Source organism: Panthera uncia, chromosome B1 (assembly GCF_023721935.1).
Source record: "Panthera uncia isolate 11264 chromosome B1, Puncia_PCG_1.0, whole genome shotgun sequence".
Classification (NCBI taxonomy): domain Eukaryota; kingdom Metazoa; phylum Chordata; class Mammalia; order Carnivora; family Felidae; genus Panthera; species Panthera uncia.
This window is the reverse complement of record NC_064811.1, coordinates 5,511,435-5,532,591: the sequence shown is the minus strand read 5'-3', so window position 1 is coordinate 5,532,591 and position 21,157 is coordinate 5,511,435. Positions and strand designations below refer to the sequence as shown.

At 43.6% G+C, this 21,157-nt stretch overlaps 1 protein-coding gene across 2 annotated transcripts in view; it reads left to right on the top strand.

Annotated features, from left to right (window-relative positions):
• Positions 1-21,157, top strand: part of STK32B (serine/threonine kinase 32B) — a 399,201-nt gene that overhangs the window by 86,536 nt on the left and 291,508 nt on the right. For both annotated transcript variants that reach the window (XM_049630288.1, XM_049630289.1), the window contains exon 2: positions 4,740-4,795. In XM_049630288.1, the coding sequence (XP_049486245.1) occupies positions 4,740-4,795 (56 nt within the window). The remainder of the gene's footprint in view (positions 1-4,739; positions 4,796-21,157) is intronic.

Sequence of the window (21,157 nt, the reverse complement as noted above, 5' to 3'; positions counted from 1 at the left end):
CACAAACAACTTTCTTCTTCTGCCTTTTAGTAAAATTACAATGAGGCTGGAAATCCAACAATAAAATAGTTGGCATATACCAAACCCCTGTGTGGCTGGCTTTGTGTATCAGAAAAGAATGCTTCTGGCTTCCATTAGTAGCAAACTTGACTCACAGGCACTTGAACAAATAACAGTGTATTTTTTTTTAACGTGGTAAGTCGAGAGGTAGGCAGTTGCTGGTATGGCCTCAGGGACTTTACAACAGGGAATGGCTTCTCTGCACCTTTGGCCTTTTGCTTGTGTTCGTTGTCTCATAACCACAAGGTGGCTGCTGCAGCTCCAGACCTCACATCCATATTCATGGCAGGAAGAGGCAGGAGGGCTGAAGGGCCACTCCACTGGTAACGGTCCCTTTTCATCAGGAAAAAATGCTTTCCCAGAAATACAGCGGAGGATTCTCTGCTGAGATTTTGTTCACCAGGCCTGTGTCACAAGGTCATTGCCAGTTGCGCGAATGTCTGGGAAAGTGGGGTGCACCATTGTCCAGATAAATGTGGTGGCCCCTGGACCATCCATATCACCTGGGAACTTGTTAGAAATTCAGATGCTCTGGCCTCTCCCCAGAAGCTCAGGAGTGGGGGCATGATCTTTCTTGAGAAACCTCCCCGTGATTCTGATGAACACCACTGGACTAGGCCAGTTGTGACTCATTGCCTGGGGCTGTCCACACTGATCCCTTAACAGACCTGAGGTTTCCTTATGAAGGAAGAAGAGAGAGTTGAGCTGAGCCGGGCAAACAACCAGTTCTCTCTCTCTTTTTTTTTTTTTTTTTAATGTTTATTTATTTATTTTTGAGAGAGAAACAGAGCAAAAGTGGGGAAAGGGGAGAGAGAGAGGGAGACACAGAATCCAAAGCAGGCTCCAGGGCGCTGGCCAGCTCAGAGCCCGACTCGGGGCTCGAACCCTTGAATGGCGAGATCATGACCTGAGCCGAACTCGGATGCTCAACCGACTGAGCCACCGAGGCGCCCCAACCAGCTATTTCATGGCCCGTGTGCCATTTCATTGTCCATGTGACGTCTTCCAGGCAAATGCCACTGTTCTCTTGTTTGGCTGAGGTCGCGTGCACACCTTGTCTTTGCCTTTGCCCAGCACTGTGCCCCTTGTTTCTGCCTTAACCCCACACGTGTCACGGTGTCACCCTGGGCCACTCTGTGTCTTGTGGTCTGAACAGACACTCCTTTGTTAAGAGCGTACCTTACCGTCTCCGAGCTGGCTCTAGCAATGCTGTGACTTCTTCGCGGGGGGTGCAGTTTAATGATCTAGAAACCTGACAGGTGACCCAGCTATGCTGGTTTTCCTAGGGATGTGGGACTTTCAGTGCTGAAACCAGGGGGGTCCCAGGCAAACCAGGACAAGATCTGAACTTGCTCGTCAACCCCTCCCATCTCCCGGCCAAGTTCTCCTGCTCTGGGCCAACAACCCTACGTGACAATGCAATTTCTAGGCCCGTCTTTGGCTTGACACGGTCCCTGCAGCCATTTCAGACTGCTCACTAGCCACTGCAAAGCCCTCCCTTCTTCAGAGTGTGTTCACGTAGGCACTATTTATGTAAGCACCAGTTACCAGGCCTCAGGGAGACGCCAGATAAATGGAGAACACAGGCCATATGCTCAAAGCCATTTAAATCCAATCTAGTCCAATAAGCAAATAAACATTAAACGAGTACCTGTTTGGCTCATGTTATTATGTTGGAAGCCCCCACAGAGCACCTGTTTTTGCAGGGGATCCGGATGAGTGAGGTTATTTACAGCACGATTAACACTGATTATTAAAATAATAACGGGTTTTGGCATTTGCCAGTTGGCTCAGTAGTGAACACCCCTCTCCAGTTAGGAGACGCGACAGAAGGAGAGGCCGGTGGAGAATCAAGTCTTACCTGGGGTTGAGGATTGGGGCCCAGGAGGGCAGCCGCGAGGGCTCCCTGATGCCAAAGCCCAGAGTTAGCCAGACTCCCCCCCTCTTCACCCTTGAGGGGCAGTTCTGGACGCTGTGGGCCCCTGCACATGGGGGCTGGCCCTAAGAAGCTTCGGGCAAGAAGGAGCAGAGGAAAAGCTTGCTCCCTGAAGACAGTTTCCAAAGAGAGAGCAGGATAAGCAGAAATACACAGGGGCTGCTCCTTGTCTAGCACAGCACTGGGCTCACACCACCTTTGATGGGCTAGGAGGTGGGGGGTGTGCAGGGAACGGCCTTCTTAGGAGGGCTTGGCTCTTTGGTCTTGTCCCCTAACCGGAGCGGGGTGTTCATTACTGAGCCAACCGGCAAATGCCTAAACTTATTATTATTTTCATAATTGGGGTTATCGCGCTGTAAATAATCTCATGCATCCGTACCCCCTACAAAAAAATGCGTGTTCCCTGGGGGTTTCCAACAGAAGACATGAGACATGTCGGTACTTCTTTGCTTATTGGACTAGGCTGGATGGGAGGGAGGACCGCCCTTTGTCCCCCAGCACAAACAGCGAGGGCTTCTTGAGACGTTGCACTGTGCTGGGCACGATTCTCTGCTTTTGTGGGAGGTGGGCACTGTCACACCCACTTAACAGTTGGGGTAAGTGAGGCACACGGAGGCCATGTGACTCACCGAGGGCTGTGGCAGAGCCGGGTTCTGGACCTAAGCGGTCTGACTCGGGCTGGGTTCTCCTGATCCCTGGGCAGACCGGTCTGCGGGAGGTCCAGAGAGAAAGGGCTGCATTGGAAGAGGGAGAGGCTTCCTGAGAGAACACGTGAGCCACGTGCAGGCAGGAGTTACCCCCCAAATGAGGGGTGTTGTCCTGACGTCTCAGGGAGCGCTCGGGGAAGCAGGGACGCTTCCTGCCAAGTGGGGGGCGGCTGGCAAACCCTGGCAGCGATGCCTGCCCCGTGGGGCCTCGGGGCTCACGAGAGGATGCGCCCATCTCCCAGCTCGCTGCTGGGCGCCTGGCAAACACAGTGCAGGCACCTTGTTTTCTCTTCTTCGACTTTTGGTGAGGGGGCAGGAGGTCAAAGCGTAGGCTTTCCTTTCCTGACAAGCTATACGCGAAGGAAGCCAATCCAGGTCCAAGAAGCAAGGTTTTGCCAAGTTGACCATTGACTCCGCCTCTCTATTCCAAGCATGCTGGGCACCGGAGGGCACGCTGGATTCTGACTGGGGCTCTGTAGGGACACAGTTCAACCTAATTGTCCTCCTTGGCGTCCTTTTCATACACAGGGAACCGTGTTCATTCGCTTCCCCGCATCCTCGCCCCCGCAGCGGAGTGAACGAAATCAATTCACTTCATCTTTTGTAAATGACGCGTCTTTCCGACTTACTGGAAACTGGCTGTAATTCAGCCTCATTAAAAACCGTTTCCCGAACACTCCTGATGCACGAGCAGTCGTGGCTGGTGTGCAAGTGGACATCTGCTTTCAGTCAGCCCTTGAGTCGACGAGTATTTGTCGGATACTGACTGTGTGCTCGCACCGTGCTAGGTGCCGGGGACGCGGTGGGAGACGCAAACACGGCTTTTGACCTCAGGGGGCTTAGCGTCTAGTGGGGAAGAAGTGATCTTAATCAAATCCATGTGAAGTAATACAGAACCAGGTGTTTTGGAGGAAGGCCCCGCTGGGAGAGTGGGCCAGGGGAGCCGAAAATCTGGCGGGTGAGCCCAGTTGGCTCTGGACGCAGAAGGGTGAAGAGAGGGCAGAGTTAAGAAGCGTGCAGTCAGGAGAAGAGCGTTAAAAGCCCAGGGGATGACTGTCGTAGGCACAGAAAAGAAGCTTGTGTGTCTGGAGCTTGGAGGGTGTGGGGAATGCGGGCGGTGAAACAGAAGAGGCAAGTGCCTGGATGGTGTAGGAATTTGCTCTTTTGCTGGAAAGCAGCGATGGGGCACATTGGAGGGGAGTAGAGGATGGGCGAGACCCCCTCCCTGCAGCAAAAACGTATCCCGGGACGGGAGGGTCAAGAGTGGAGGAGGACTGGACCACGGGTGGACAGATGGGAGAGAGAGCCAGGAGGTACAGCGGACCTAACCCGATGAAGGACTAATGGGGGGTTGAGAGAGAGGGGCAGGGGGTGTAGGATGAGTTCCAGGCTTTGAGCGCGTGAGGTCAGGTGCACGTTGAAGCCCTCCTCCCATGCTCCATTTAGGGCCTGTTGGGTTCAAAGTGGCTTTGAAGCTTCAAGACTTGCTGTGGGGTAGGTATCCATCAGTACGTAGAGCCTGGAGGCCAGAGAAAAGGTTCCTTGGAGAGTCCCTGGCAATTAGGTGGTGACTGAAGCCTTTGGAACCGGTGAGAAGAGGAAGGTGGTAGATGGAGGCTTGACAGACTTGCGTATTTCGTGGCTGGGACGGTGAAGCGGAGTGCGCGTGAAGCGTGAGCTGAAGCATGAACTGGGAAACCGAGAGGGTGCATTTCTGTAGGAGCCGAGCAGGTGCTTTGAGAAGGACAGCGTGGCCAAATAAAGGAGGACAGAAAGGTGTCCGTGGCCATGTGTTGTTGGCCTGCTGTGCTGTAGGGATAGGGTGGAAACCAGACCAGAGTAAGGCAGTAGGGGTAGCAAGAATGGGGAGACCCCCCGAAAACTAAGGCAGGGTGCTGCCGTGGCAAATATAAGGCAGATGAAACCAGAAGCCGTTCGGAATAAATGGGTGGGAATGTAGGGCAGACTTTCGAGAACCAGTGGCAAGGTGTGGCAAACCTGATCTGTTTCTTTCTTTCCCTTATTTTCTTTTGCAGTCAACTTTGACCATTTTCAGATCCTGCGGGCCATCGGTAAAGGGAGTTTTGGAAAGGTAAGAATGATGGATTTTTAAAAACTTCATTAACAAAATGTAAAAGTCCCGACCACTAGGCGCGTGCGCACGCGCGGGCCCGTGTGTCTCTTTCTGTGTTGGTTGCTGGGCCCTGGGAATTTCCTGCTTGACGGAAAGACGCGGGCTTGCCAAGTTTGAAATGTGAAAGGAAGTCTGAAGAGTTTCCTTTGGATCCGCTGTAATTGCATTTTGAAAATTAAATTACCCCGGCAGTCCCGGTTTAGGTGGATTACAATGGTAATTATTTCAAGATTGCTAATGCTGTTTCTTCCTTGAGGACCCAAATGAGGAAAGCGGAAAAACAAAAGCCACGAATTTAGGAGATGGCCAACATCAATGCTTTCCTGCAACGTAGGCATTCTGTAAGGAAATTTTCTTGTGGAAGGAATACTGGACATGAGATCTACCCTCCTAACAAATTTTAAAATGTGCAGTATTTCGTTGTTGACTGTGGATACGATGCTGCACAGCAGATCTCTAGAGCTTATCAATGTTGGGCAACTGAAACTTTATGCCCCTTGATGAGTACCTACCTCTCCACTTCCTCCGCCCCTCAGTCCCTGGCGACCACCATTCCCCCTCTTCCATTCTATGACTTTGACTTTTTAGATACCTCATGTCTACGGAATCGTGCAGTATTTGTCCTTTTTTGTGACTGGCTTCTTTCACTTAGCATGATGTCCTCAGGACTCATCCGTGTTGTTGCAAATTGTAGTGTTTCTTTCTCTTTTAAAGGCTAGATGATATTTTATTGTACCTATAAACCACATTTTTTTTTAATTCATCCATCTGTTGATGGACGGTTACATCGTTCCCCCCATCTTGGCTCTTGTGACCCGTGCTGCAATGAACACGGGAGTGCAGATATCTCTTTGAGATCCTGATTTCAATTACCGTGGATAAGTGTCTAGAAGTGAGATTGCGCAATCATATGGAAGTTCTAGTTTTCGTTTTTTGAGGAACCTCCGTGCTGTTTTCCACTGTAGCTATGACATTGCCACCATCAGTGTGTAAGGGCTCTGATTTCATCACATCCTTGCCAATATTTTTTTTTTTTTTTTGCTAGTGGCCTTCCTGATCACTTGTTGAAGTTTTGATTTGTATTTCCCTGATGATTAGTCCTATTCAGCCACCTATTAACCTACCTATTAGCCACTTGTACATCTTCTTTGGAGAAATGTCTATTCAAGTCTTAAAATCAGGTTCCTAGTTGTGGTTTTTTTTAAACTATTGAATTATAGGAGCTCCTTACATATTTTGGAGTTGAGCCCCTTATCAGATATATGGTCTCCTAATATTTTCCCCCATTCTGTAGGTTGTCTTTGCACTCTTGACTACTTCCTTTGCTGTGCAGAAGCTTTTTAGTTTGATATACTTGTTTATTTTTGTTACCTGTGCTTTTGATGTCATATCCATGAAATCATTGCTAAGACAGTATCACGAGGCTTTTTTTTTTTTTTTCAATGTTTTCTTCTGGGAGGTTTATAGTTTCAAGTCTTAACATTTCAATCTATAGCCAACTTTTACTTGATTTTTGTATATGGTGTGAGGTAAAGCTCAATTTCGTTCATCTTTGTGTCAATATCCAGTTTTCCAGCACCATTTGTTGAAGAGACTACCTTGCCCCGTTGTGTATTCTTGGTACCCTTGTCAAAGATCAGTTGACCACGTATGCATGACTTTATTTTTGGGCTCTTTATTCTGTTCCATTGGTCTCTGTGTCTGTCTTTATGCCAACGCCATGCTGTTGTGATTAACATAACTTTGTAAATATAATTTGAAATCTGTAAGCGTGATGCGACCAGCTCCGTTCTTGCCCAAGATGGATCTGGCTGTTTGTGATCTTTTGTGGTTCCATACGAATTATAATTGGTTTTTTTTTTTTCTATTTCTGTAAAAAAAAGTCATTGGGAGTTCGATAGGGGTTGTGTTGACTCTTTAAATTGCTTTCTATTATGGATATTTTGATAATATTAAGCCTTCCAATCCATGAAATGGACGCCTTTCCATTTGTTTGTGTCTTATTTAATTTCTTTTGTCAGTGTTCTATAATTTTCTGTACACCAGTCTTTCATTGTATTATTTGAATTCTTTTTGATGCTATTGGAAATGTGATTGTTTCCCTAATATCGTTTTCAGATAATTCATTATTAGTACATGGAAACACAGTTGATTTTTGTATGCTGGTTTTGTAGCCTGCAACTTTACTGAATGTATTAATTCCAATTTTTTTATGGCATCTTTAAGATGTTGTATACATTAGATTATGTCAACTGTAAACAGAGACGCTTCCTTCTTCTTTTCCAATTTGGATGCCTTTTCTTTTCTTTTCTTTTCTTTTCTTTTCTTTTCTTTTCTTTTCTCTTCTCTCCTCTCCTCTCCTCTCCTCTCCTCTCCTCTCCTCTCTTCTCTTTTCTCTAATTATCTTAGTTTGTTTTAGTTTTTCGACTAAGTGCTCTGTCTAGGACCTCCAGTACTGTGGTGAACGGAAGTGGCGAGAGTTGGTATCCTTGCCTTTTTTCCTGACCTTAGAGGAAAAGCTTTCAGTTTTCCACTATAATATTAATTTTGGGCTTTTCGTATATGCCCTTTGCTGTGTTGAGTTAATTCCCTTCCATTCCTGGTTTATTGAGGATTTTCATCAGGAAAGTGTGTTCACTTCGGTCAAGTGCCTTTTCTGCCTCTATGCAGACAATCCTGTGACTGTTCTTTTCTTTTGTTACTGTAGGATATCACGTGAATTGATTTCCCTGTGCTGGGATTTCCCTGTGTTATGTCCCAGGGATAAATTCCCCTTGTTCGTGGTGTGCGATCTGCCTCAAGTGAGTGCCTTCGGATTTGATTTGCTGGTAGTTGATTGAGGATTTTTATATCCATGCTCATCAGATAGATTGGCCGGTAGTTTCTTTTCTTGTGTCTTTGCCTGGCTTTGTTATCGAGCTCATTACGGGCCCATAAAATGAGTGGTTGTGTTCCCTCCTCTTCCGTTTTTGGGAAGAGTTTGAGAGCACTGGCATCGACTCTTCTTGAAATGTTTGGTAAGATTCAACGGCGAAGGCAACTGTCTTGGGCCTTTCTTTGTTGGGAGGTTTGACATTTGTTTGTGGAAAGTACGTGTTTGTAATCCTCAACTGTTTCCAGTGACAGGCTGTTGGGACACAATGAAAAGAAGGCAAGGACTTTCAGAAAACAAGAAAGGTTCCCCAGCCCGTGTGTTCCCACTTACTCAGAAATTTCCTTTGGCAATATTTGCTTTGAGTGCGTACTGAGTGCCAGGTATCCTTATACATTCCCAAGTAAATGTTATTCTTTCCGTTATACAAGTGGAAAAATCTAGACTTGGTAACTACAGAAGACAAGGTAGTCCACCCATTGTCACACAGGCCAGCAGTGTCCCAGCTGGGATGTGAGCCAAAGCCTGTTTGATGACCAGGCACCTGCTGTTTTAACAGCTTCACACTCTTGATTAGACCATTCAGAACTCAGAGTTAAACTGAGATATTGATCTAAGAAATTGGATAGAATCAGCCTTTTCTCCCTTGTTCCCTCTCTTCCTCTCTTTTTCTCTGTCCCTCCCTTTCCTTCCTTCTTTCTTCCTTCTTTCTTCCGTCCTTCCTTCCTTCCTTCCTTCCTTCCCTCCTTCTTTCCTTCCTTCCTTCCTTCCTTCCCTCCTTCCCTCCCTCCCTCCCTTCTTTTCTTGGACTTTCTTTTGTTCTTTAATTAATTCAATGCATGAATATTTTAAAAAAAAATTTTTAATGTTTATTTTTGAGAGACAGAGAGACAGAGTGAGAGCAGGGGAGGGGCAGAGAGAGAGGGAGACAGAATCTGAAGCAGGCTCCAGGCTCTGGGCTGTCAGCACAGAGCCCGACATGCGGCTCAAACCCATGAAGTGTGAGATCATGACCTGAGCTAAAGTCAGATGCCCAACCGACTGAGCCACCCAGGCGCCTCTCAATGCATGAATATTAACTGAGTGCCTACCCAGTGCTGGGCACTGGATTTTGATCCAGTCCTGACCTAAACAGACCCGAGTGTTTTCCCTTGAGGCGTTCACATTTAGAAAGGAGAGGGATGGCAGACAGGTAAATATGGATATCTTTGGTAAGATAGTAGTAAGTACATTACAATATAGGGGGGTATAGTGTTCGGGGAGGTAGTGGCAGAGAGAGGTTGCTGATTTATGGAGCTGAGCTGTCATAGGGTGGCCCCTAACCGCATGTGGGTATTTAAATTTAAATTAACTCACACTAAATGAAATGACAAAAACTCACTTCCTCATGCACATTCGCCAGAGTTTGAGTGCCTAGTGGCCACATGGGGCTGGTGGTTACTGTGTTAGACAGCTCAGGTTATAGGTCATTTCCACCATCCTGGACAGCGTTCTCACAGAGGGTGGCAGGAAGTCCTCCATGGTAAAATGATGTGTGAGCACAATCCTGAAGGGAGTGAAGGAGTAAGACACGCAGGTTCCAGGCAGAGGGAACAGCAAATGCAAACACTCTGGGAGTGTGGTTGGTAGCTTTGAGGAGCTTCAAGGTGGGGGGACTGCTTTAGCTGAGGTCGATGATGTCAGTAAGGACCGAATCACGTAGGACCTAGTGAACTGTGGTGAATGTGGAGAAGGGAGGGCCCTGGGGTTTGGACAACGTGATCTGTTTGTAAAGTTTATAGGTCATTTTGGCCGCCATGCTGAGAGTACCCTTTGGCCACCATACCGAAAGTACCCTGTGCTGGGCCAAGGTACATTTACCATTGTTGACCATTTAGACAGGTCACTGAAGGCAAGGGAAACGAAAGCGAAAATGAGCGATCGGGGCCTCATCACGATAAAGAGCCTCTGCACGGTGAAGGAAACAATCAACAAAACGCAAAGGTAGCTGACGGGGTGAGAGAAGAGATTCGCAGATGACATTTCTTATAAAGGGTAGTATCCAGAGTCTACAAAGAACTTCTCAAACTCGACACCCAAAAAACAACCCAGTTAAGAAATGGGCAGAAGACACGAACAGGCACTTTCCCAAGGAGGACATCCAGATGGCTAACAAACACATGAAAAGATGCTCGACATCACTCATCATCAGGGAAATACAAATCAAAACCACCATGAGATCCCACCTCACCTGTCAGAATGGCTAACATTGAGTACTCAGGAAACGACAGGTGCTGGTGAGGATGTGGCTAAAGGGGATCCCTCTTGCACTGCTGGTGGGAGTGGCAAACTGGTGCAGCCACTATGGAGAACAGTATGGAGGCTCCTTGATAAATGAAAAAGAGAACTACCCTATGATCCAGTAATTTCACTACCAAGTGTTTGCCCAGAGGATACAAAAATACAGATTTGAAGGAGTACATGCACTCCGATGTTTATAGCAGCCCTATCAGCAATAGTCAAACTATAGAAAGAGCCCAAGTGTCCATCGACTGGTGAATGGATAGAGATGTGGTATATGTATACAATGGAATATTACTCAGCCATCAAGAAGAATGAAATCTGGCCATTTGCAATGATGCGGATGGAGCTGGAATGAATTATGCTAAGCAAAATAAGTCCGCCAGAGAAAGACAAATACCGTATGATTTCTTTCATATGTGGAATTTAAGAAACAAAACAGATGAACGTATGGGAAGGGGGGGAAGAGAAGAGAAGGAAATAAACCACAAGAGACTCTTAACAATAGAGAACAAACTGATGGAGGGAGGGGGTGGCGGATGGGCTGGATGGGTGATGGGCATTAAGGAGGGCACTTGTCATGAGCACTGAGTGTTATATGTAAGTGATGAATCACATCACTGAATTCTTCTGAAACCAATGTTGTACCGTATATTAACTAACATTTATTTATTTTTAACTAACTAAAATTTAAATTTAAAAATGCCAAAAATAAAAATTTGGTCATAATAAAAAAATAAATCATTGACCATTTACATTATCAAGTGAACTGGGTTGTTTGTTAATTTAACAGACACTCAAAAATAAAGATTATGTTTCAATATTAAAAAAGAAACCTTTTTAATAGACATTCATTGGGCCACTGAGCAGGGCCATGTGCTGCATTATATTGTGTTCCTGACAACACTGGGGGTTTCCTGAGGACAGAAATCTTGTTGAAAAAGCAGGTATGAAAAACAGTAAATTATGACATGGTGTGGGATGGCTAATTTTATGTGTTCCGTGGTTAAGCTGTGATACCCAGATATTTGCTCAAATACCAGACTAGATGTTGCTGTGAAGGTAATTTTTAAATCAGATTAGCCTTTAAATCAGTAGATTTAGAGTGAAGCAGATGGCCCTCCATAATGTGGGTGGGCCACATCCAATCAGTGGAAGGTCTTAAGAGAAAGACTGAGGTTCCCCTAAAGAAGAAGGAATTCTGCCTCGATCCAGGTGGCAACTCCAGGTCCCTTGGGTTTCCAGCCTGCTCACCTGCCCTGCAGAATTCAGACTTACCAGCCACAATTGTGGAACCAAGTCCTTAAAATAAATCTGTCTGTCTCTCTATTTTTCTGATCTCACTGGTTCCATTTCTCTGGAGAATCCTGATTACTACATGGTGCAGTAAGAAAGGCAGGAGCAGGGGCAAGCGGTAGCCAAGGTGGGGAGAAGGAAGGTTTGGGAAGAACTTACTAGCAAGAGGCCAGAGCAAAACTAAAGCCATAGGAAACGGTTTCAGAGGCATTTACTCTGCTTGGGGCACTCTGAACCCCATCTGACCCTGTGAATGATTATTCGGACATAGTGCTCTAGATGTGACATGTGCCGCTTTAGAAATCCTGGTGAAACCCTCCGTTCCTGCTTTTATTCTGGGGCTCACCGCCCCCCCCGGCCCCCTTTCCATAACTTACACTTCAGGGCAGGCCTGCAGGAGGGAGATGACCGGTCCCCCAGGCCTGGACTGTAGGGTAGAGTGTCACTAAGGTTTGTGCTGTGTCATGGGGGGAGCCACGTGGTCCTTCAGACTGACACACGGGTCACAGGCCAGTTCTCAGATGCACCCCTGGACTCCTCTTTGGCCCGTCCCCACGCCCCTGCTCTCAGCCTGCTGTCTCTCTTCTGGTTTGCCTCCCTCCCTCTCTGTTTGAAACTATTTTTTCCCCTCCCCCTCCCCCATGGTCTTCTGTTAAGTTTCTCAAATTCCACGTATGAGTGAAAACATATGATATCTGTCCTTTTCTGACTTATTTCACTCAGCATAATACCCTCCAGTTCCATCCACGTTGTTGCAAATGGAAGGCTTTCATTCTTTCTCATTGCCAAGTAGTATTCCATTGGATATGTAAACCACATCTTCTTTATCCATTCATTAGTTGATGGACATTCGGGCTCTTTCCATAATTTGGCTCTTTGAATCACGGGAATCTACTCCCGAAGCCAAGAGCACACTGTATACACTGTATGTTAACTAACTTGATGATAAATTATATATATATTTTTTTTAAATTTTTTTTTCAACGTTTTTTATTTATTTTTGGGACAGAGAGAGACAGAGCATGAACGGGGGAGGGGCAGAGAGAGAGGGAGACACAGAATCGGAAACAGGCTCCAGGCTCCGAGCCATCAGCCCAGAGCCTGACGCGGGGCTCGAACTCACGGACCGCGAGATCGTGACCTGGCTGAAGTCGGACGCCCAACCGACTGCACCACCCAGGCGCCCCAGATAAATTATATTTTTAAAAAATAAATAAAGTACAGTTGCCTCCGGAAAAAAATCTTAAAAAAAAACAATAAAGTTGTCATGAGAAAAAAATTACAACAGTATATGGTGATGGATGGTAACTTGATTTATTGTGGTCATTTTGCACTATTTACAAATATGAAATCATTAAATTCTATGCCTGAGACTAATATGATGTTCCATCAATTAAAAAAATTTTTTTAATGTTTATTTATTTTTGAGAGAGAGAGAGACAGAGCATGGGCAGGTGAGGGGCAGAGAGAGAGAGGGAGGCACATAATCCGAAGCAGGCTCCAGGCTGCAAGCTGTGACCACAGAGCCCGACGCGGGGCTCGAACCCATGACCTGAGCCAAAGTCGGACGCCCAACCGACTGAGCCACCCAGATGCCCCTGTTCAATCAATTTTTTTCAAAAGGCTGGGCTGGGCTCTGAGAGGGGTGTTCCAGGGCTGACTGATCCGTCTGTGTGCATAGGGAGCACCCCATCCTTGCATGACATCCTCGGGCAAACAAGGATCTCCCCTGGGATGGCTACCACCCCTGGGACGTCAGCCAGCCAGGGTTTCTGGGTGCACAGGGCAGCTCAGCGCAGACGCTCGGGAGTCAGGCACACAGGGTTCAAATTCCAGCCTTGTATGGTCAGGTCCTCCGTTTGCTCGTGTGAACTAGGCGTGTCGTATCTTCCGTGTCAGGCTGTGGGAGGTCTCAGTGGGGTGGCACAGTGGAGTACCTGGCACAGAATCCCAAATGCTGCTTGGTAGACGGCGACCCCTCAGGGCTCAGGCAGTGTTCCTCCGAGGCGACGGGAAGTTGAGTAGGGGGAGCTTTAAGCGAATATGCTTTTTTGGAAGTAGGTGACACGGTTCTTGCATGAAGGGCCATGTGTTGGGACCTAAGTGTAGCACTAGGGCAGGCAGGGCTGGGAGGTACACTCACGTTCCCAGGACATCTCACCGCGCATGACATCTGTCACTGTTGACAAATGGTGGGACCAGGCTTGGCAAGGGTCATGATCTTGCCCGGCAGTCATTCTCCTGGAAACCATCTAGATCTGGCTCTAACATGACCCTTGTCATTGAGTTTTCTCTTAGTTTTCTTGTCCCTGAGTCTTGTCCAGTTGTTGGCAGTTGTCTGGGGCTGAGAGAACCCTAACCAGCTTAGGTCTGTTTCTCCCGTTCATCTGTTCCCTCATCCGCTCTCCCACCAATCCACCTGCCCACCCACCCGTCATACGGGGGATTCGTTCACTCTGGGACCTCGTCTAGATTCCGAGGTCACAAAAATGGACCAGATGTGGTGCCTGCTTTCGAGGATCTCTCGGATACATGCAGGATGCAGAGAAAGAAAGCGATACTGAAGGTCCAGTCTGAAGAGCACTGATGGAGAAAATCCCGGGAGGTACAGGTGTACAGGGGTGGGTTTGGAGGGTGCCGAATCCAGACTTCAAAAAGTACCCTTTCTGTAAAGGACAGGGTTGACTGGATGCCTGTATAATATTTTCTATCACTTTAGTATGAAAATCTGCAAAAAAATACAGCATAGCCGAAAGAATTTGATTTTATTTTACTTTTTTTTTTTGTTTTCTAAATTTATTTCGAGAGAGACCGAGAGAGTGCTGGCGGGGGAGGGGCAGAGAGAGGGGGAGACACAGAAGCCGAAGCGGGCTCCAGGCTCCGAGCTGTCGGTGCAGAGCCCGACGCGGGGCTTGAGCCCACAAATCGTGAGATCATGACCTGAGCTGAAATCCAGAGTCAGATACTTAACTGACTGAGCCATTTAGGTGCCTCAGGCTGAAAGAATTTTATAGTAAACGCTCATAGCCACCACGTACATGCAACCAGTAACATTCCACCAAATGTATTTTAGGTAATACCTCTCCTTCCGTCCATTTATTAATCCGTCTTGTTTTCTTATGTGTTTCATAGTCCATTGCAGATATTTGCATGTAAAGGGCAAACCTAGCTAGCCTCCTGTAGCCCGGGAGTAAACTATGACCTATGTAAGCTTAGAAGGACCCCAGAGTATGAGATGCTGAACCAGAGTTTGTTTTGGGCTTTCCTAGAAGTGCTGTTTCTGTTCCCTGGGTATTAGTTCTGCTTAAAACCACATTTGCTGAGTTACTGAGAAATAGAACTTCCTCTTAACTGCTTGTTTGAGCTTCTGTAAACCTGCTTGGTGTAATCACCCTTCCCCATTCTCGGGCACCGCGTCTTGTTCGAATAGATAGAAGACTAATATCGTAAACCACATGATTCGGCATTCAACTGGCTAGAGTCAACAAGTTATATTTTAAAATTCTTCAGGACTGGGTGATTGGTGCCCGCCTTATATTTTAAAAACCTACAACATTGTGTAATTGGCGCCCACCATTTCCAGCTGCCGCCCTTTGCAACCCAGTTGGTCGATACAGCCTTTATAAGACATTCCCAAAGCTTGTTCAGGGCCAGACTGCCGGGACCTGTTGTATTTCCCTGTCTGGCCCGGCCGTAATAAACTTGTTTTCATTCTGTTTTTGCTGTTCGGAGTTCATAAGCGGTCGCGACCTACAACCCTGCACCCTTCCCCAGTTATTTCAGCCAAGAGATGCGTCTAGTTTTTCTTCTGATGGAAAGCGTACGTACAGTGAAATGCACAAATTTTGTGTGCGTTGGCCAAAGTTTGAGAGAGGCATGTATCTGTGTAACTTGAATCTCCCCAAAGATGTAGAAGATTACCACCGCTCAGAATTCCCCCGTTGACCGCTTCCAGTCAAAACTCATCTTCGCCCGAACCACTCCTCCTCCATGGATTAGATCTGCCTGTTCTAGAACTTCCTGCAAATGGAGTCCTACCATAAGCGCTCTGTTGTGGAAGGCTTCCTAACGTTTTGCGCTTTGCGTAACGACGTTGCAGCCTCACTTCGTGAGGTTTACCTGTGTTGCTCGCAGCAGTGCTTTCTTCCTTTTATGGAAAATTTTTGGTCCACTCTATTCATGGATCAGTTTGGTCATCCATTTTCATCGTGCTAGACTCTAGGACTGTTCCTAGCTTTTTATTATTTTTCATGCAGTTGCTGTGAACGTTTGTGTCATCTGTTTTGGGAAGCATACGGCCTCATTTCTCTTGGGTAAATATTTAGGACTGGCTTGGTGGGTCATAGACTAGGTGTATGTTCGGATTTGTACACAGCAGCCAAAAGGCTTTTTCCAGCACGGTCGTGCCCTTTTGTATTCCTCCCAGAAGCTCCACTCATTTTATATCTTTGCCAATACATTTTTGCTTTCTCTCTTCTGACGGGTGTTTCGTAGTATTCAGGGCGCCTTCAGTTAGCATTTCCTGATGACTAATACTGATGAGCATTTGTCTCATGTGCTAATGGCCAGTCTTGTATCTTCCTTTGTGAAATTTCTTTTCAAAACATTTTGCTGTTAAAAAAAAAATAGGTTGAGGGGCGCCTGGATGGCTCAGTCAGTTAAGTGTCTGACTTCAGCTCAGGGCATGATCTCACAGTTTGTGAGTTCGAGCCCCGTGTCGGTCTCTGTGCTGACAGCTCAGAGCCTGGAGCCTGCTTCGGATTCTGTATCTCCCTCTCTCTGTCTCTGCCCCTCCCCTGCTCGCGCTGTCTCTCTCTCTCTCTCAAAAATAAATTAATTAAATTTTTATTAAAATTATTTTATTAATTAATATTAATTTTAATTAATTATTTTAATTAATTAATTAATTAAAATATTAAAACATTTATTAAAAATAAAAATAAAATAAAAAGATTTTTAAAATAGTTGAAAAAAAAAGTTGATTGTCTTTTTCCCCACTTCTCCAAGTATCTTTATTGCATGTGGTGTTTTAAGAAAAATTTATGGAGATATAACTGGCATATAACATTGCGTAAGTTCAGGGTGTACATATTGATTTGATACCTTCATATATTGCATTGTGATTACCATCTAGCGTTAGCCAACGCGTCTGCCTTGTCACATAATTATCATTTCTTTGTCGTGACGAGAACATTTAAGATCTAGTCTCTTTGCAACTTGTACGTGCATAATATTGTTGACTATAATCACTATGCTGTGCATTAGATCTCCAGAACTTACTCATCTTCTAGTTCAAAGTGTGTACCCTTTAACAACATCTCCTTAATTTCCCTACCCCTAGCCCCTGGCAGCCACCATTGAACTCTGTTTTCTACCAGGTCAGCTGTTTTAGATTCCACGTGATCTCCTCCAGTATTTGTCTTTCTCCCTCTGGCTTATCTCACTAAGCATGATACCCTCAGGGTCCATCCATGTTGTTGCAAATGGTAGGATTTCCTTCTTTCTCAGGGTTGAATAATATTCCATTGTATTCCACATCTCTTTTATCCATTCATCATTGATGGGCATTTAGGTTGTTTCCACATCTCGGCTATTGCAAATAATGCTACAGTAGAAATGGGAGTGCAGATACCTTTGCGACACTAATATTTGACAAAGGAGCCAAGAACACTTAATGGAGAAAGGATAATTTCTTCAAATGGTCTTGGGAAAACTGAATAATCACATGCAGAAAAATTAAATTGGATGCCTATCTTATATAGCTCACACACAAAAATAACTTGAAACAGATTAAAGACTTACGCGTGAGACCTGTTACTGTAAAACTCTCAGAGGAAAACGTAGGGAAAATCACCTTGACACCAGTCTTGGCGACAATATTTTGGGTAGGACACCGAAAGCAAAAGCAACAAAAGCAAAAATCCACAAGTGTGACTACGTCAAACTAAAAAGCTTCTGCGCGGCAAAAGAAACAATCAACAAAATGAAAAGGTAGCCTACAGAATGGGAGAATATGTTTGCAAATCATATATCACATAAGGCGTTGATATCCAAAACCTATAAAGGAACTTCTACAACTCATTGACAACAACAACAAAATCCTATTAAAAAATGGGCAGAGGGTGGGGCGACTGGGTGACTCAATCGGTTCAGCGTCCTACTCTTGCTTTTAGCTTGGGTCATGATCTCTCGGTTCGTGGGTTTGAGCTCTGGCAGCATGGACATGCTTGGGATTCTCTCTCCCTCTCTCTGCCCTTTCTCTGCTCATTCTCATTCTCTCTCTCTCTCTCTCTCTCTCTCAAGATAAATAAATAAGCTTTTTTAAAAAATGGGCAGAGGAACTAAATCATCATTTTTCCAAATAGGACATACAAATGGACAACGGGATCGTGAATAGGTGCTCAACTAATCATGAGGAAAATGGAAATTAAAAGCATAATGAGGTGTTACCTCAGTCATGTTAGAATGGGTTTTGTGGAGAAGACAAGAGGTAACAGGTGTTGGCGAGAATGCGGAGAAGAGAGAACACTTGTGCGCTGTCTGTGGGACTATAAATTGGTTCAACCACTATGGGGAACGGTGTGGTGGTTCCTAAAAAAAATTAAACATAGAACTGCTATATAATCGAGCAATCCTATTTCTGGGTAACTATCCAAAGGAGATGAAAACAGGGTATCAAAAGGGATTGATTTCTTTTTATTATTGAGTTGTGGGGATATATATACAGATACCCGTCCTTTATCAGATATGAGACTTTTTTTAAACCAGAATATGGTTTTCCTATTACTTCACTAGCGGTGCATTTTGAGACACAGAAATTTTAAATTTTGATGAAGTCAGCTTGTTAAGTGTTGTAGTTTATGAGGTTATTACTTTATGTGACTTGCGTAAGAAAACGTGGCTTAAGAAAACATATTTAAGTCATGAAGACATTTTACTGTCTTTATTTTCTAAAAGCTTTATGGCTATAGTTCTATGATTTATCTTGAATTAAACTTTTTGTATGTGCCAGGTAAGTGATGAGGTTCATTTTCTTTGTCGATGGATGTCCGTGTCTTGGAAAGACTTTCCTTTGCTCACTGGATTGCTTTGGTGACCTTGTATAAAATCAGATACCTTGTATAAGTGGGAGGTCTACTTGTAGGCTCTTTATTTTGTTCATTTCACGTATTTGTTGATCCTCATGCAAGCCTTAATTATTGTAGGTTTATAGTGAGTCTTGAAACCAGGTAGCATATATCCTCCAGATTTTTTCTTTTTTTAAGATTGCTTTGAATATTCTAGGTATTTGGATTTTCATAAAAATTTTGAAAATGCTTGTCAATTTCTACAAAAAAAAAACTGGTGGGATTATAATTGGGATTACATTAAATCTAGTATCAATTTGGAAACTATTGACATATTAACAGTGTCAAGGCTTTTAATCCATGAATATGGTATATGTCTTTATTTCTACTTACCACTACTTATTATTAGATAATCTTTACTTTCTTTTAGTAATACTTTGTAATTTTGTGGGCAGGAACTGCCGTTTTTTGTATTAAAATTATTAAAATTTTCCTGAAATGGTTCATGAGGATTTTTTGGACACAATTTTAATGGGATTGTTTTTAATTTAATTTTTAATTGTTTGCTGCTAGATATAAACATACAATTGATTTTTATATTGTAATCTTCTATCCTGAAATCTTAGTAACTCAATTATTAGTTGTGATAGTTGCTTTGTATTTTTCTGGGGATTTCCTGTGTCAACAATGATGACATCTGCTAAAGAAGTAGTTTTAATACTCCCCCTCCCCAACGTTTTTTTTTTAATCTTTCCCTTATTGTAATGGCTATAACCTTCAGTACATTGATGAGGAGAAGTCATGAATGTGAACATCCTTGCCTTGTTCTTAATGTTAAGGGGTAAGAATCAGAATGTTAAGGGGTAAGAATGTAAGGGTTTATCAGATAAATATCTCTGGAGATATTTATCATATATGGTTGTTGAATTCTGTCAAATGCTTTTTCTGCATCTATTGAAATGATCATATTGTTTTCTCCTTATTTTGTTATTAAGATGAATTGCACTGATTGATTTTCAGATTTTAAACCAATCTCCCATTCCTCAGCTCAATCTCACTTGGGTATGTTTTATCCTTTTACATATTGTTGAATTCAGTTTGCTAATACCTTAGTAGAGAATTTCTAATTTATGTTCAGTTGTTCAAAAGGCATATTAACCTGCAATTTCAGTTTTTTGTAATGTTTTTGTCAGCTTCCTTTAGGATTATACTAGTCTCATAAAATGATTCGGGACATTTTCCTCCTCTATTTTTGAAAGTTTGTGTAAAATTGATGTTACTTCCTTAAATGTTTGGTAGGATTGATGAATGAAGCCATTGGGTTTTGGGGTTTTCTTTGTGGAAAGGCTTTTGACAACAAAATCAATTTCTTTCTTTAAAAAAAATTTTTTTTAATGTTTATTTAGTTTTGAGAGAGAGACAGAATATGAGCAGGGGAGGGGCAGAGAGAGAGGGAGACACAGAATCCGAAGCAGCCTCCAGGCTCCGAGCCGTCAGCACAGAACCCGACGCAGGGCTCGAACTCATGAACTGTGAGATCATGACCTGAGCTGAAGTCGGACACTCAACCGACTGAGCCACCCAGGCGCCCCCCAAAATCAACTTCTTTAATAGATATAAAGCTATTCAGATTTTCTGGGTTTTTTTCCTGATGTGGATTTTGTTAAGCTGAAACATTCAAAGAATTTAGCAACTTTCTCTAAGTTAGCAAATTTGTTGGCATAAAGTAATTTATAATATTTTCATTATAATCCTTTAAATTTCTATACCATCTGTAATGGTAATTCCTCTTTTATTTCCAATATTAGTAATTTGTGTCCTTTCTCTTATTCTCTTGATCAGTTTCTATATTCTTAGATTGTTAAGATGGAACTATCAGTTACAGATTTTAGACATTTAAAAAAATATAACTTTTTAGCTATAAATTTCCAAGTACTACTTTAGCTATATCACACATAATTTGTGATATGTTTGAATTTTGAAATACCATATTTTCATTAGTATTTAGTTTATAATATTTCCGAGTTCTGTTGTGATTTCTTTGACCCATGAATTATTTAGATGTGTTTCCTTAATTTCCAAACATTTGGGTCTTTTTCTAAACTTCTTATTTTTCTTGATTCTAATTTACTCCATTGTGGTCTAAGAACATATCTATCTATCTATCTATCTATAGATGGATAGATAGATATGAACATATATATATATATGTATGAACATACACATATGTCTAAGAACATATATATTCACATATACACATATATATATGTTTTTTAATCCATTTACATTTATTGAGACTCGTTTTATGCCCAGTCTATGACTTATTTTAGAATACACCGTGCCTACTTGAAAAAAACATGTACCTTAAAGTCACTGGCAGTGATAGTCAATAAATATCAGTTGAAGTGGTTAATGTTGTTCAGTCTTCTGTGCCATTACTGATTTTTAAAACATTGTTGTTTTATCTGTTTCCGAGACAGTTGTGTAAAATCTCCGAGTTTCATCGTGGAGATATTTCTGCTTTCTTTAGTTCTGTCGGTTTTGCTTCTAATACTTTGAATGTGTTGTTAGACACACACATGTCTGATTGTTATGTCCTTATGATGAATTGACCCTCTTATCGTTGTGATATGTTCTTCTTGTCTCTGCTAATAGTATCTAGTATTTACTTTGAAGCTTATTTTCTCTGAGATTAATATAGCTGTTCTATCTTATTGGCATTCACTGTTTCCATGACATAAATTTTTTTCCATGCATTTATTTTCAGGTGTAGAATTTAGTCATTCATCACTTACATATTACACC